This window comes from Mauremys mutica, chromosome 3 (genome assembly GCF_020497125.1).
Source record: "Mauremys mutica isolate MM-2020 ecotype Southern chromosome 3, ASM2049712v1, whole genome shotgun sequence".
NCBI classification, from domain to species: Eukaryota; Metazoa; Chordata; order Testudines; family Geoemydidae; genus Mauremys; species Mauremys mutica.
This window is the reverse complement of record NC_059074.1, coordinates 178,389,093-178,406,516: the sequence shown is the minus strand read 5'-3', so window position 1 is coordinate 178,406,516 and position 17,424 is coordinate 178,389,093. Positions and strand designations below refer to the sequence as shown.

General features: G+C 49.2%; 1 protein-coding gene across 1 annotated transcript in view; it reads right to left on the bottom strand.

Annotated features, from left to right (window-relative positions):
• Positions 1–17,424, bottom strand: part of PSME4 (proteasome activator subunit 4) — a 230,265-nt gene that overhangs the window by 25,960 nt on the left and 186,881 nt on the right. The window contains exons 42-43 of the mRNA XM_045009566.1: positions 5,270–5,398; positions 3,343–3,498 (exon numbers count right to left, since the gene is read on the bottom strand). Coding sequence (XP_044865501.1) covers positions 3,343–3,498; positions 5,270–5,398 — 285 coding nt within the window. The remainder of the gene's footprint in view (positions 1–3,342; positions 3,499–5,269; positions 5,399–17,424) is intronic.

Sequence of the window (17,424 nt, the reverse complement as noted above, 5' to 3'; positions counted from 1 at the left end):
TTTAAACGTCCAAAGGCACATTTGATCACCATTCTGCACTTGCTCAGCCATTGGTTGAATCGGTCCTTATCACTGTCCAGGCTGCCTGTGTACAGCTTCATAAGCCATGGGAGTAAGGGGTAGGCTGCATCTCCCAGGATCACGATTGGCATTTCAACATCACCAATGGTTATTTTGCATTTTGGAAAGAAAGTCTCTGCTTGCAACTTTCTGAACAGATCTGTGTTCCTAAATATAGTTGCGTCATGCACCTTTCCCGACTATCCCATGTTGAAGTCGGTGAAACCACCCGTGATCCACCAGCTCTTGTAACACCATTGAGAAGTCCCCCTTTCAGCTTATGTACTCTTTGGGAAGGTGGTCTGGTGCCAACATAGGGATATGCGTTCTGTCTATCGCCCCACTGCAGTTAGGGAACCCCATAGTGAAAAACAATCCACTACGTCCTGCATGTTGCCCAGAGTCACTATCTTTCTTAGCAGAAGTCTGTTAATGGCCCTGCAAAAACTTGGATCACAGCAGATCACACGGTAGATTTATCCACTCCAAATTGGTGCTCCATTGACTGGTAGCAGTCTGGCATTGCAAGCTTCCACACAGCTATCGCCACTCGCTTCTCCACTGTCAGAGCAGCTCTCATTTTAGTATTGCTTTGCTTCAGGGCTGAGGAAGCTCTTCACACAGTTCCTGGAAAGTGGCCTTACACAATCAAATGTTCTGCAGCCACCGCTCGTCTTCCCATAGCTGCATAACAATGCGGCCCCACCTATAAGTGCTTGTTTCCTGGGTCCAGAAATGGCACTCAACCCTGTCAAGGTGTTGCGTGACTGTCAACAGCAACTGTGAATTGCTCCACTCTATGCCTTCCAGCAGGGTTGGTTGCGTGGCATCACACTGCTCCGCATGGCGGCTCCTGAATGGGCTATGTAAATACTGCATGATAAGGCGCAAGGTGTTTGTAATGCTCACAACAACAGTGTACAACAGAGCAGGGTCTATGCTTATCATGCTATGCATCCGTTCGGGTAACCCAGGTTTACGAACAAAGATGCGAAAAAGGCTTGGCTCGTTTGCCGCTGATTTCAGGGAGGGATGGAGGGAGGGAGGGACGTAAGTGCATCATGGGAGGCTAATGCCATGTTCCCATAATCAACTGCGCCAATGTTTTGGTCTCATAAGGCATTGCAAGCCCAACCCAAAATTCCACTTAGCTACGTGCACTGTGGGATAGCTACCCACAGTGCAGTGCTCCATGTGTCGATACAAACCCTGCTAGTGAGGATGCACTCCACCAACACAATGAGCGTAGTGCTGACACGCAAGATCAGCTTACTTAAATCAGAGGCTCGATGTCAACTTAACTTTGTAGTGTAGACCTGGCCTCAGTCCGATTATACTTCTGGAAAATCCTAGTAACACCGATAATCTCACAAAACTAAAAATTATTTCAACAGTGGTGATAAATGGAAGATATTTAAAGTGCATTTATACTCTGAAAAGAAACTTTATAAAAAGGCCATTGTGAAGTTATGTTTCCATATTTCGGTGGCTTCCATAGCATATTTTTTCCATTTACAAGGTAAAAAAAAAAGTTTCTTCTAACATTCAGTCCTGCAGACTCAACCTAGAATCTGAGTCAGGCTTGGGTTTTTTGTTTTTTAAATTACTCATGCATCACACCAGTAATAACAGTTCTGCAAGACAAATTCTGCCCTCAGATGTGTGCAACTCCATTGTCTTCAAATTATATCTGTGCTACTCTACTGAAGACAATCAGAACTGAGGGCAGAATTTGGTTCTGCAATAGGAACTTACTTCTGATGTATGAGCCTAGACAGAATCCAGTTCACTTGCTCATAATACTGCAGAGCCAGTATTGCCAACTTAAGTCAAATGTAGTAAAAACTTACTTTTGTCACTATAATCAGCTGATGTGAATGAATACACACAGGTACATCAAGGAGTCCGGTGGCACCTTAAAGACTAACAGATTTATTTGGGCATAAGCCTTCGTGGGTATAAAACCTCACTTCTTCAGATGCATGAAAGCTTATGCCCAAATAAATCTTGTGGCAAATTGCCGGGACTATTATGATGGGTCCCGCGCTTTCTCCTCTTGTGGGGGTTCAGGGAGCTGTTTCTCACACCTGAACTGGGGTATCAACTGTCCCACTAGTGTCCCAGAAAAGGGGAGTGGAGAGGGATGGACCTGGGCCTGCCCTCTACTCTGGGTCCCAGCCCAAGGGCCCTAGGGATAATTATGAACAACTTGAGCTAGCGATTCCTTCCCCTGGGCTACTTCCCTCTCCGGCCCTTCAGCTTGTGGGGCTTCCTCCCCTCTCTCTGCTTGGGCCAAGTTTCTCCCAACCCCTTGTGTCTGTAGAGTCCCTCTGCTCTGCACGAGCCGGGCTTCCCTTTACCTAGGGTCTAGGTTTCTGGCCCGCCACAGCACTTCTCCAACCTGCTCTCCGCTCCAACACCAAACCACTCTGCTTCAACTCCTTCAAACTGCTTTCCTCCAAACTGCTCTCTGCTCCAATACCAAACCACTCTGCTTCAACTCCTCCAACTGTCTGACTGAAACAGGGGTTTTTTAATCAGGTGACTGGCTTCAGGTTCTCTAATTGGCTTAATTGGTTTCAGGTGCTCTAATTAATCTGTAGCAGCCTCTCTTCCCTCTACAGGGAATAAGGCTCTCATCATCCTGGGGCTTACATATCTCCCATCCATCACTCTCCTGCTGCCCTCTGGCCGTGCTATATCACAATCTGTTAGTCTTTAAGGTGCCACCGGATTCCTTGATGTTTTTGTGGATACAGACTAACACGGCTACCCCCTGATACTACACACAGGAACCACCTGCTGAGTAAGAAAGTGTTATTTTTACATAATCAGATTTTAGAGTGGAAATGCATTTTAAATGTGAAGGTTGGGTTTTCTACTAATAACCATGATGTCCTCAGTACTGTAATGATACTATCTCTGTTCCAATTGTATTTAAAACAGGACAGAAATCATTGTGAGGCTTGTGCCATTTTATTATTGCTAATGAAATGCCTTCTGGAATAATTTTGTTTTCCTGTTGAAAGTAGAATTTTATATAGAATGCAATTCTATACAAGTTAGCATTTTTAATATATTCAAGAAATTAAACAAATGCATTTTCTATTAGTGCTAACATGGAAAACTTTCTATTCTTTGTATGAAGTTACACAGTAAGAGGCGAGAAACTAGATATATAAAGATAAATATAAAAAACTTCAGTTCTGCTTCTTTTATTCACATTCAATGTCTTTCACTGAAAGTCAAAATACATGGGAATAGGTATAACTTCATGTTTACCTCAAGCTGTTCATCTTCCAAAAGCTTTATAACCAACCATCTTATGTCATTGACTGCTTCTTCATTGTTGAGGACGATAAAGAGGTTATAAAAGACCATAGTTTGGAGGTAGGTCAGTATTGTGTACTTCGCATGCCAAGAACTGCTTCTTGCTGTCTGTAAAGCAACAAAGATTAAACAGTTAGAATTAAAAACAAGTGCATGTAGACAAGCCATTTGATTTATTCTAAATATTGTCATACCCCATTACTTATACCTTTTGTGCTACTGTAGCAAGTTACTCATAAAAGTTGTTTCCCTCCTTATAGTTAGTTAGCTTTGTTTTGTTTTATGTTCTTTTAGGCTAAATTTCAAAAGCATCTAAATACTTAATATTTGTAGTACTGGATACAGAACTGAGAAACTAAACAGATCACACCTTCTAATTTGTTCATGACTTCAGATACCAGCCTTTTCCAAGTGGCCAAAAAGGTTAGTTATGCTCAACTTTGCATTGCAATTGTCTGTATAGTGGACTTGAACTATGAAAAAAATGCTTGTTACTGACAAAAGATATAAGCAATGGGTGAAAGTTGAAATAGTACCACCCCTTTGACTGCATCCATTGCTGACACCCATTTTCAGCAATGGGTGATTTTTCTAGAGTAGAAGAAGGTTGAAAGATTCAAGGAAAAAAATCTATTTGCTCTTTTTTTTTTTTACTTGTGCATCTGATAGCACTTTGTATACAATCAGTTTCTCCATTTCTCTGTATAGTCTGTTTTCCTTTTCATTTATGTGGGTCTTTCACAAAGTTATAAGTGGGACAGACATACATTTTAGCAGAAAAATACCATTGTAAAATCACAAAAAATAGGAGGGGGACTCAAGAGAACATGTCGCATTCTGAAACTACATTTCACCTTGTTTTTGAGATAGAATAGCTTTCCAGTTCACGACGTCTAAGGCTGCGAGTCTGCCACAGAGGTCCCCAGAGCCCTCTCCCAGCACCAGCAGTTCCCCTAGAACCTCCCAAGATTAAGTCAGGGGTATATAGTACAAGTCATGGACACGTCACGGGGCTGTGAATTTTTGTTTATTGCCCGTGATCTGTCCATGACTTTTACTAAAAATACCCATGACTAAATCTTAGCCTTAACTATGTCCCTTTCAAAGTGACATTTTTATTTTAAGCCGTCTTGTTACTAAACCCTTACTTATTTTTATTTCTTAAAATAAATTTTACACCCCATCTGGGTCAAATATTTGACAAATAAAAAAATAAAACTGGGAACCGAGCTTTTTTGTGATAGTATTTTGTTAGAAACAAAATGTGAAACATTCATGTATTCTCCCTTTACAGGATTTATACTCATAGGAACCTAAATGTAAATTTAAATATTTTTCTGCTTAAGATAACTATACTTTCAAACACTGGGTTTAATTTTTAGTGAGCAAACAATCCTTTCTTTATAAAGATTCCAATACATTATTAGTATGTATTTCTGCTTGGCAATAAATAAATAAATAAATAAATAAATAAATAATTGGAAGCTGATACAAAAGCCAATTTACAAAGTTCATTCTGTTCCAGATTATTGTTCCTGATGACCAAACACTAACATGGAATTTATTACACAGCAAAAGCAGTCAGCTTTTTTTACTGCTGCCTTTTTGGCTGGTGTACTGCAATCAAGGGTTAGTAACTAAGTACTTAAACATTCATCATGATTTTGGTGATATGTATGCCACTTCAATATAGAAATGAACGAATAAAGTAGTTATACTGGCAACAGTATCACTATACAGACTGCAGAAAACCTTTGTACATGTAGCACTGTCAGGAAATAAGAAATACTTTGTTTCATAATTGCTAACTCAAGTTACCTAGTATTAATAAGGTTTTAAAGTGATGTGCATTCATTTAAACAATGTAGATCAGACTCACTTGTTTTAGCACCTGGAGTACCAAAGGCACTTGTTGAGGATATAGCAATCCCTGAGACATTAGTGATAAACACATCTTAGCATCTCTTTTGAGTTCATCATAGCTATTGTCATTTTCTACTGGTGCAATCTACAAAATAAGAAGAAGTCAGGAAGAACTAAATATTTATTGCTAAAAAAAATCCTGAAAGAAAGAAAGAAAAATAAATAAAAAAAACTTCTTTGCATGAAATTAATATGTTATCCGAGGGGGAAAATATTTGTTTCAATAACTCAGTAGTAAAGATTAAAACTGGGTCAGTCATCAAGGGGTCCTATTTACTTCAGAGTGTGTCTAGGAAAGTTTAAAATTTCTATATTTTAACATGTGCAATTTATCTACCTATAAATGCTCAAGTGGTCTAAATTTGTTAAGTAAGGTAAATGAGTGTCTTTAAGATGTAAGGCAAAAGTATGAAAAAAAGTTTTTAACATTCAAAGGCAGGATATAAAGTAGATGGCTATTTAAACAGAGAGTTTTCCATACCCAGTTAAGTTTCTCTTTCATATCCTCTAAGCCAGTCCAGACACTTGTGTATAATTCCGCCCTGCCAGTAGATAAGCACACAAGAACTTTTTGTTCAGGTCACTACCTGTATAAGAAGGGTTTGCTAGCCCACAGAGGTCAGCTGTTGCTGTCTCCAGCAGTAGAGAAGTCCTTTGCGGGTTGATAGAGGAAAGATGGACCTGAGACTACAGAACTCTCTCAGTCTGGGTCACCCGCAGTGTGGGGTTTTCCCTTTTAGGCTGTCTGCTGAGAGGTTCAATATGTCCTACTCCCACCTCTGGGAACTCAAACTCCTCAGATACCAGGCTGTTTCCCTCAGAGGCTCTCTCCTTTTGCTTTGTACAAGGTTTGGAATGAAAATAATGGCTGAATTTGAAAACTGCTAGTTGCAGTACCATTGGCTAAACAGATGCACTAATAATTCACTTGACTGAGAAAAGATGACAATGTTTTAAAGGTTGTTCTTACATATGGAGGATCTCTTTCACTGAAGATCTCTGACACAGAAGAAGTTATTCACCTTACGCAGTAACGATGGTTCTTCGAGATGTGTGTCCTTATGGGTGCTCCACTGTAGGTATGTCTGAGTCCCTGCATTGCTGATTGGAGAACTTTGGTAGCAGCGTCCATTGGGTGTGCTGCTCCACGAGACTAGCCAGCATGTGGGGGTAACCGTCCTCAGTTCCTTCTTTACCATGGAGTCATAACGAGAACTCCGAAGCAGAGGGGAGAAGGGTGGGTTGTGGAGCACCGATAGGGACACACATCTTCAAAGAACCATCATTACTGCACCAGGTGAGTAACTTCTTCAAGTAGTGTCCCTATGGGTGCTCCTGTGCATGTGACTCCTGAGCAGTACTCCTTTTCGAGGGCTGGGACTTTAGAGTGGGGTCAGTTAGAGATGACAGTACTGTGGAGCCAAACATGGCATCAGAGGCAGAATCCAAAGTGATCGCATAGTATTCTGCAAGGTGTGGCCTGACGTTCATGTCTCCGCTCTGCAGATTTCCGAGACAGGGACATCCTTGAAAAAAGCAACAAATGAGGAGATCGATCTTGTGGAATATGTCCGGATCAAGTCAGGTGTGTGTGTGTGTCACATTACGAATTTGGTAGCACTGTCTGATGCAATTCGAGACCCACTTACAGAGTCTTTGGGCTGATATTGCTGAGCTCTTGGATCTTTCCACCACAGAGAGGAAAAGTCATGGGGACTTCCTGAAGGCCTTTGTAGAATGCTAGAGCTCTCCTAACATCTAAGGTATGTAGTATAGCCTCCTTATTGTCTTGGTGAGGCTTGCAGTAGACGATTGTAAGGTTGACTGATTCATGTGAAAAGGGGCGGTTACCTTAGGGATGAATTTTGGATGTGGCCTGACTGTAACCTTGTCTGGAAAGAATACTGTGTAGGGGGGATGTGCCATCAAAGCTGCTATCTCCCTTATTCTTCTAACTGAGGTAATTGCTATCAGGAAGGCTATTTTCACTGATAGGTACATTAGTGAACAAGTGGCTGTGACGGGTTTGATCACAGAAGCCCCCTTGGGACTGTCACCTGATACGCTGAGACTACCTCTAAGCCCATTTTCTCTGCCAGTTTGGGCCTCCAGAACCCTGCCTTGTTGAGCCAGACATGCTAGTATGCTGCAACACAGACGCAGGGTCTGAACCACATGCCCCAAAGGTGCAGACTTAACTGAAAACAGCTTAAGAAGTGCTCCTGTCTCCAGCATCCCGACCCCCAGCTCCCAATGGGCTCCAAACCCCAAATAAATCCGTTTTACTCTGTATAAAGCTTAATCAGGGTAAACTCATAAATTGTTCACCCTCAATAACACTGATAGAGAGATATGCACAGCTGTTTGCTCCCCCAGGTATTAATTACTTACTCTGGGTTAGTTAATAAGCAAAAGTGATTTTATTAAGTATAAAAAGTAGGATTTAAGTGGTTCCAAGTAATACAGACAGAACAAAGTAAGTTACCAAGCAAAATAAAACAAAAAACATGCAAGTCTAAGCCTAATACATTAAGAAACTGATTACAGATAAAATCTCACCCTCAGAGATGTTCCAATAAGCTTCTTTCACAGACTGGACTCCTTCCTAGTCTGGGCCCAATCCTTTCCCCTGGTACAGTTCTTGTTAGCTCCAGCTCAGATGGTAACTAGGGGATTTCTCATGACTTGAACCTCCTTTGTTCTGTTCCACCCCTTTATATAGCTTTGGCACAAGTCAGGAATCTTTTGTCTCTCTTGGTCCCCACCCCTCCTTCTAAACGGAAAAGCACCAGCTTTAAGATGGATTCCAGTACCAGATGACATGGTCACATGTCCTGTGAGACCCCAAGCCTGCATTGCTCCTGGCCTGACTCACAGGAAGTCTTGCAAGTAAACAAAGACATTTACAACCAATTGTCCTAGTTGATGGGAGCCACCAAGATTCCAAACCACCATTAATGGCCCACACTTTGATACAAGAATGAAACATTTATACAAATAGGATGACCACACTCAGTAGATTATAAGCTTTGTGATGATACTTTACAAGAGACTTTTTGCATGAAGCATATTCCATTTACATTATATTCACACACGTTAGCATATTTTCACAAAATCATATGGAGTGCAACGTCACAGTGGCCATGGGTTCAAAGTGGGGCCTAGTCAGCCCTTTCAGTACCAGGTTTAGGTCCCACGAGAGGGTAGGAGTTGAGATTGAGGGAAGAAGTTTATTATACCCTTAAGGAACCTTTTAGTGGTTGGGTGCGATAGTACTGAGTACCCTTCTATGGGTTATTGAAAAGCTGTGAAAGCTGCTAGATGGACCCTAAGAGAGCTTAGGGACAATACTGACTATAAGGGTCATGTGGAGGACTTTCTACTGTGTATTAGAAAAGACGGTTACTCACCTGTAGTAACTGTTGTTCTTCGAGATGTGTTGCTCCAATCCATTCCAGTTAGGTGTGCGCGCCGCGCGTGCACGGCTCTTCGGAAGATTTTTACCCTAGCAACTCCGGCGGGCCGGCTGGGCGCCCCCTGGAGTGGCGCCGCTATAGCGCAGAATATATACCCCAGCCGGCCCGTCCACTCTTCAGTTCCTTCTTGCCGGCTACTCCGACAGTGGGGAAGGAGGGCGGGTCTGGAATGGATTGGAGCAACACATCTCGAAGAACAACAGTTACTACAGGTGAGTAACCGTCTTTTCTTCTTCGAGTGATTGCTCCAATGCATTCCAGTTAGGTGATTCCCAAGCCTTACCTAGGCGGTGGGGTCGGAGTGAGACGTGGCAGAGTGTAAAACTGCTGAGCCGAAGGCTGCGTCGTCTCGAGACTGCTGCACCAACGCGTAGTGGGAGGCGAAGGTGTGGACCGAAGACCATGTGGCCGCTCGACAGATGTCCTGGATGGGGACATGGCTCAGGAAGGCGGCAGACGAGGCTTGCGCCCTCGTGGAATGAGCGGTGAAGCGGCCCGGGGGCACGCGAGCCAGCTCGTAGCATGCTCTGATGCATTGAGTTACCCAGGAGGAGATGCGCTGGGAAGAGACCGGCTCGCCTTTCATGCGATCGGCGACTGCTATGAAGAGCTGTGTAGAACGCCGAAAAGGTTTCATCCGCTCGATGTAAAAAGCGAGCACTCTACGGACGTCGAGGGTGTGTAGCTGCTGTTCCCGAGGCGAGGCATGGGGCTTCGGGAAGAAGACCAGGAGAAAGATGTCCTGATTGAGGTGGAAAGCCGAGACCACTTTTGGCAGGAAGGCCGGATGCGGACGAAGCTGCACCTTGTCTGCGTGGAAGACGGTGTATGGCGGACCTACCGTCAGCGCCCGGAGCTCCGAGACTCGTCTGGCCGATGTTATGGCGACGAGGAAGGCCGTCTTCCAGGAGAGGTAAAGAAGAGAACATGTGGCCATAGGTTCGAATGGTGGACCCATGAGTTTGGACAGGACGAGGTTCAAATCCCAGGTTGGGGCCGGACGCCGCACCGGCGGGTACAATCGGTCTAGGCCTTTTAGGAAGCGGGAGACCATCGGATTGGAAAAGATGGAGCGACCTTCCAGAGAAGGACGAAAAGCGGACACCGCTGCCAGGTGTACCCGCAAGGAGGAGACCGCCAGACCTTGCTCCTTAAGGTACCAGAGGTAGTCCAGGATGGTAGGGACGGGGACGACGAAAGGGTTGAGTCCTCGTTGGTCACACCAGAGCGCGAACCTCTTCCATTTCGCCAGGTAGGTGGAGCGAGTGGAAGGCTTTCTGCTCTCAAGCAGGACTTGCTGCACGGCCGCCGAACAGTCCCTCTCTGCGTGGGTCAACCACGCAGGTACCAGGCTGTAAGATGGAGGGACTGCAGGTTCGGATGGTGGAGTCTGCCGAAGTCCTGCGTGATGAGGTCCGGCCATAGCGGGAGGGGGATGGGATCCCGAACGGAGAGCTCGAGCAGCAGGGTGTACCAATGCTGTCTCGGCCAGGCCGGAGCCACGAGTATGACGGTGGCTCGATCCCTCCGCAGCTTCTGGAGCACTCTGTGCACGAGCGGGAAAGGAGGGAAGGCATAGAGGAGGTGAGTCTGCCAGGGATACAGGAAGGCGTCCGACAGAGAGCCCGGCGAGTGACCCCGGAACGAGCAAAACTGGAGACACTTCCTGTTCGCCTTGGAGGCGAAGAGGTCGACCCGGGGAAACCCCCACCTCTGGAAAATCGTATGTGCAACGTCGGGACGAAGGGACCACTCGTGGGAGAGAAACGACCTGCTGAGATGGTCGGCCAGCGTGTTCTGCACTCCCGGAAGAAAAGACGCTTCTAGGTGAATGGAGTGGGTCACGCAGAAGTCCCACAGGAGGATCGCTTCCTCGCAGAGGGGGGAAGAGCGGGCTCCGCCCTGCTTGTTTACATAGTACATCGCAGCGGTGTTGTCCGTGAGTACTGTTACACAACGGCGTTGTAGGTGGGAGCAGAAGGTTCGGCAGGCGAGGCGGATGGCACAGAGCTCGCGGACATTGATGTGTAGCGCGAGCTCCTGGGGCGACCAAAGGCCTTGGGTGTGAAGCTCGCCCAGGTGGGCCCCCCAACCGAGCGCTGAGGCATCCGTGGTCAGCGTGACGGATGGGCGATGGGGATGGAACGGGACTCCCGCACACACGACCTCCGGGGTGAGCCACCAGCGGAGGGAGTCGAGGGCCGTCCTGTTGACCGTGACCACCATGTCGATGGGGTCTCGATGAGGCTGGTACACCGTCGCGAGCCAGGACTGGAAGGGGCGAAGATGGAGCCGCGCATATGCGGTGACATATGTGCAGGAGGCCATGTGACCCAGAAGGCGCAGGCAGGAGCGCACTGTTGTGGTCGGGAAGGCGACGAGATCTCGGATGATGGAGGCCATCATCTGGTGCCGGGCGCGAGGAAGAGAGGCCCTGGCAACCGTGGAGTCGAGAACTGCTCCGATGAACTCCAGCCGCTGCGTTGGGAACAGAGTGGACTTCTCGGTGTTGATGAGAAGACCAAGGCGCTGAAAGAGAGACAGAATTTCTGCCATCTGTTCTATCACGAGCTGACGGGACTGAGCTCGGACCAGCCAGTCGTCGAGATACGGGTAGACGTGCATCTGACGACGGCGGAGGGCTGCTGCTACGACTGCCATGCATTTTGTAAATACCCTCGGTGCCGTGGAGAGTCCGAATGGCAACACGGCGAACTGGTAGTGGGCGTTGTTGACCACAAACCGAAGGTAACGCCGATGAGGAGGATAAATCGCAACATGGAAGTAGGCGTCCTTCATGTCGAGGGCGGCAAACCAGTCTCCCGGATCCAGGGAGGGAATAATGGTCCCCAGGGTGACCATACGAAACTTGGGCTTGAGCAGGTATTTGTTCAGCTCGCGAAGGTCCAGGATAGGACGTAGCCCGCCTTTCGCCTTGGGGATGAGAAAATACCGGGAGTAAAATCCCCTGCCCCGCCTGTCTTGAGGCACAGCTTCTATGGCCCCCACGCTCAACAGAGTCTGAACCTCTTGCAAGAGGACTTGCTTGTGAGAGGGGTCCCTGAAGAGGGACAGGGAGGGTGGGTGGGAAGGCGGGGGCGAAACAAATTGAAGGCGGTATCCCGACTGGACTGTTTGAAGCACCCAGTTGTCCGATGTTAAGCGGGACCACGCCGAAAAGAAATGGGAAAGGCGGTTGTAAAATAAAGGGGAAGGATCCGGTAGGGAGAGTGATGGGCCGTCCTCGACCGCCCCATCAAAAGGCCTGCTTAGCCCCCTGAGGGGCCTTGGAAGCGGCCTGGCCCTGGTTGCGGCGGTTGCCGGACGGACGACGGCGATTTTGGGCCGGTCGTCGGCTGACATAGGGGCGATAGCGCTGTTGGTAGCGGGAGGGCTGCGGCCGGAAGGGCCTGCGCTGCGTCGCCGGCGTATGCATGCCTAGCGTGCGGATGGCAATGCGCCCGTCCTTCAGGGTCTGGATCCGAGAATCTGTCTTTTCGGAAAACAGACCCTGGGTGTCGAAGGGAAGGTCCTGGAGGGTATACTGCACCTCCGGCGGCAGGGTGGAGGACTGCAGCCAGGAGATGCGCCTCATTGTCACGCCGGATGCCAAGGTCCGCGCCCCGGAGTCCGCGGCGTCGAGGGCGGCCGTAATAGATGACCGAGAGGACTTCTTTCCCTTGTCAAGTAAGGCGGAGAACTCCTGGCGTGATGTGGAAGGCAGGAGCTCCGTGAACTTCGCCAGGGACGTCAGGATGTCAAAGACGTACCTGGCGAGGAGGACCATGATGTTTGCGATCCTAAGCTGCAAACCCCCTGCGGAGTAGATCTTATGGCCAAGCAAGTCCATGCGCTTGGCGTCCTTGGACTTAGGCGCAGCGGCAGGCTGGCCGTGCCTCTCGCGGTTGTTAACAGATTGGACTACGAGGGAGTCCGGGGTTGGGTGGGAATAAAGGTACTCATAGCCTGATGGTGGGGCTGAGTACTTCCGCTCGACCCCGCACGCTGTGGGTGGAATGGAAGCGGGGGTCTGCCAGAGCGTAGTGGCGTTTTTTTGAATGGTCCGGACAAAGGGTAACGCCACGCGGACGGGAGCGTCCGCACCCACCACGTTGGTGATTGGATCCTCGTCCTCTTGGACCTCCTCGACGGGAAGATTCATGGACGCCGCCACCCTGCGAAGCAGGTCTTGAAAGGCCCGGAGGTCAATGGGCGGGGGTTCGCTGGCCGCAGCACCTGCCACCGCCTCGTCCGGTGAGGATGACGAAGATGCACCCTGCAGAACCGGCTCAGGCTCCACGGCCGGTGGCTGAGCCTCCTCCGAATCGTGGGGCATGGGTGATTGGCGGGCCGGATGAGCAGAGGGCTCGTGCGGAGGCGAGGGAGGCGGCCGGCTAACAGTCGCTTCAGGAACCTTGGAGCCGGTGGTCACATCCCTCCTGGGAAACGGGATACCCTGCCCTTCATGCTGCCCCCATGGGACCCTGTGGTGCCGACGGACTGAACCGCTGAAGGTGGGAGGCCCTGCACCGACGGTACCGAGGGTCGATACGCAGAGCGCCGACGGGACGGTGACCGGGAGCGTGGGCTTCGGCGGTGCCGGGAGCTCGACCGGCGCCGGGAGCTCGACCGGGAGCGGGATCCGCGGTGCCGGGAGTGACTCCGAGAGTCGCGGTGCCGAGACGACCTCCGACGGTACGGTGACCTGGATCGGTGCCGGGAGTGCGACCGGTACCGAGATCGAGAGCGGTACCAGGACTCAGACCGGCGTCGGGATGGCGCTCGGTGCCATGAAGAAGAGCGGCGACGAGATCCCGAACGGCGGGACGGGGACCTGCGCCGGGACCAGGACCGGGACCGTCTTCCATGCCGCTTGTCGATAGAGGGTGGTCTTGTCATCCTGGCTGGCTTGCCCAGAGAGACAATGGCCCGCACCGGCGGTGCCGGGGGCCGGAGGCTCGGAGCATCTATGAGCCTGATGAGGTCTCTCGGAGGAGAAAGTCTCCGGCGTCGAAGGCAGCCTTGGCTCAACCTCGGTTGGTGCCGGGGAGCGGGGCGGTGCCGGACTCGACGGCGCTTGCGGAGCCGGAGTCGAGGGCTCAGGGCCCGCTTTACGCACTGCCTCAGCCACTCTCGTGGCGGACTCTGTGCGTGCCTTCGCTACAGCCTTCGCCAGTCTCTGCTTGCGTGAAGGCGAGAGCGAGCGGTGCCGGGTCGTCTTAGGCGGCGGTTTGGGTACCGTGGCCACGGTGCCGGAGCCGGTCGGTGCCGCGGGTGCACTCTGCACCGAAGAAGCCCTCGGCGCCGGCGCTGACGGTGCCGCGGGCTGGAGGGACGCTTCCATAAGGAGCTGTTTGAGGCGACTGTCTCTGTCCTTACGGGTTCGCGGCTTAAAAGCCGAACAAATGGCACACTTGTCTGTGCGATGTGCCTCGCCCAGGCAACGGAGGCAGGAGCCGTGAGGGTCACCCACTGGCATAGGCCTCTGGCACGCGGCACAGGGCTTAAAGCCCGGTGCCTTGGGCATGAACCCGCACCGGGGAGGGGAAGGGAGGAAACACTCCCCCTATCCTTATCTAAAACGCTAACTAACTACTAAAACTAACTATACTAACAGTGAAGAACTATATACAACAACAAGTAGAGAGAGCTAGGGATGTGGAGGACTACTGAGCACTCCACAGTTCCGACTGCCGTCACGGGCGGGAAGAAGGAACTGAGGAGCGGATGGGCCGGCTGGGGTATATATTCTGCGCTATAGCGGCGCCACTCCAGGGGGCGCCCAGCCGGCCCGCCGGAGTTGCTAGGGTAAAAATCTTCCGAAGAGCCGTGCACGCACGGCGCGCACACCTAACTGGAATGCATTGGAGCAATCACTCGAAGAAGAACCTCTTGTACTTCCTTTGAACATCAACTTTCTAGATGCTGGAACCATGCAGGAGCCATGCTTTGAGGCAGAGAATCCCAAAGTGAGACGTAGGGTACACCCTTTATCTTGCGAGAGGAGATGTGGAATGGTTGGAAGGGAGATTGGAAGGCACATCGCGAGCTGGGTCAGGTAAGGTACCAGGTCTATCTTAGCCAAGTAGGAGCAATCAGGAACATAAGCTTAGTCCCTTTGGCAGTAGAGGAAATGGAGGAAAGGCATAAAGAAGGTCCTTGTCCCAGGGGAGAAGGGCATCACCCAGAGAGTGCTGTCCTTGAGCAGTAGCGTGGCCACTTCTTGTTCAAGGTCTGTGGATGGTGTTCCCCATCATGTGAAAAAGTCATGGAGTAATGATGGGTGCATCTCCCACTTGTGATCGTGCATGAATTTGCAACTGAGGTCATCCACTATCAAGTTCTGTGCGCCCAGGAGGGAAGCCATGGACAGGTGGTGATGTGAGAGATGCACCAATTCCATAATTTCATTGCTTCTGTGCATAGGGAGGGTGACCTGGCCCCTCCCTGGCAAATGTAGTATATGCAGGCTATGTTGTCTGTTAGGATCTTTGTATGTGATCCTGCTATCAACGAGAGGAAATAGGTGAAGGCATGCCTGACCACTCTCAGTTTGAGGAGACTGATGTGTAGAGATATCGCCACAGGTGACCATTAGCTAAGTGATGCACCAGTAGTAAGGAGCGATGATGGTGACATCTGTGAGAAGGGGATTCCTTCGCATACATTGGCTAGGTTCTTCCACCAGTCCAAGGAGTTTTTGATCATGGTAGGTAGTGACAGGGGCTTGTCCAGACTGTCTTTGTTCAGCCTGTAAACTGAACTGAACCATAGTTGGAGGCATTGCATGTGGAGTCTGGCGTACAGTATCACAACCGTGCCCACTGCCATATGCCCCAACAGTTGGAGGCAGAGTCTGGCTGGTACTGGAGGACTGCACTAAGTCGTGTCTATGAGTGAGACCAGGGAAAGGAACCTGTGTTGAAGTAGGAAGGTTTGGCCTGTAGAGCATCCAGGTCGAGCCCCATGAATTCCAGGTGTTGCACTGGCATGAGGGTCAACTTCTGGGTGGTGATCTGAAAGCCTAGTTCTGTAAACAAATGTATAGAAGTGTTGATGGCTCAACGAGCCTCCTGGAGCGATCGGGCTCTGAGGAGACAATCATCCAGGTAAGGGTATCATTATCCCTTGTAAACGTACATGAGTGGCTACCATTGAGAGAACTTAGAAAACAAGGACCGATGAGAGTCTGAAGGGGAGGACTCTGTATTGGTAATGGCGTATCCCAGAATGAATCTGAGAAATCGTCTGTGAGATGGTATTATTGAAATGTGAAAGTAGACGTCCTGTAAGTCAAGTCCTGAAAAACAGTCTCCCTGTCCAGAGATGGAATGATCGTCAATAAGGTGACCATCTTGAACTTCTGAGCTTTGACAAACTTGTTGAGAGCTCTGAGGTCCAGTATGGGTCTCCAACCTCCCTCCCTTTTGGGTATTAGGAAATAACAAGAATAGAACCCCTTGCCTTGTAGATGTGAAGAACTGGTTCTATAGCTCCTAACTGGAGGAGTCGATCTATCTCCTGTTGCAGCAGATTCTCATGAGAAAGGTCCCTGAAGAGTGACGGGGTAGAGTGTTGTAAAGGGGGTAGAGAGGCGAAGTGGATGGAGTACCTGGATCAGAAGATCTCTAGGACCCATCTGTTCAACATTATGCGTTTCCATGCATTTTGGAACCCTGCCAAATGGGTGCATGGTCATAGACAGCAGTGGGGAGTGGTCTTGTGGTGCCTCAACCTGCCCATCAAAAGTGGTGCTGAGAGGCAGGGGCTGGGTTGAAGATTGTGGACCAGATGGCTTATATGTTTTGGGATTTTTCCCTTTTTTCTTTGTAGCTCATAATGGTGCAGTGAAAGGAATTGAGATGAATAAGGTCTGTGTTGGGATTGGGGGCTAAAAGATCTCTTTTGTCCCAGCATGTAGATTCTCAGCGACCTGAGGGTGGCCCTGGAATCCTTTAAGGTGTGGAGGGAGAGGGTGGTCTCTCAGCAAAGAGCTTCACGTCCTCCACTGTGGTCTGCACCTCCTTTGGGAATACCAATAAGTGGAACCATGACACTTTGTTTAATCACCACAGCCATGGATCTGGCTGCCATGTCGGCGGTGTGGAGGGCCAACTGCAGTGATGTTTTTGCCACCAGTTGTGACTCCTGAATGATGGCCTTGAAGGATTCCCGATGACTCTCTGGCAACTTATCAATAAAGCCATTCAGTTTATTGTAATTTGTGTAATCATATTTTGCCGTGAGTGCCTGGTAATTGACAATATGAAACTGTAAGGTGGCTGAGGAAAAAACTGTTACCTACCTTTTCGTAATTGTTGTCCTTTGAGATGTGTTGCTCATGTCCATTCCATTCTAGATGTATGCACACCCATAGGCACAGCTGTTGGAGACTTTTGCCTTATTGGTATTCGTAGGGTCAGCTGTGGTGCCGTGTGGAGTGCCATGCTCATGCATCGGTATATCAGGTGCTGACGGCCCTTCACCCTCTTACTTCCCTCTTGCTGGCAACTCACAGAGGGGGCAGGTGGGCGGGTAATGGAATGGACATGAGCAACACATCTCAAAGAACAACAGTTATGAAAAGATAGGTAACCATTTTTTCTTCTTGGAGTGCTTGCTCATGTCGATTCCA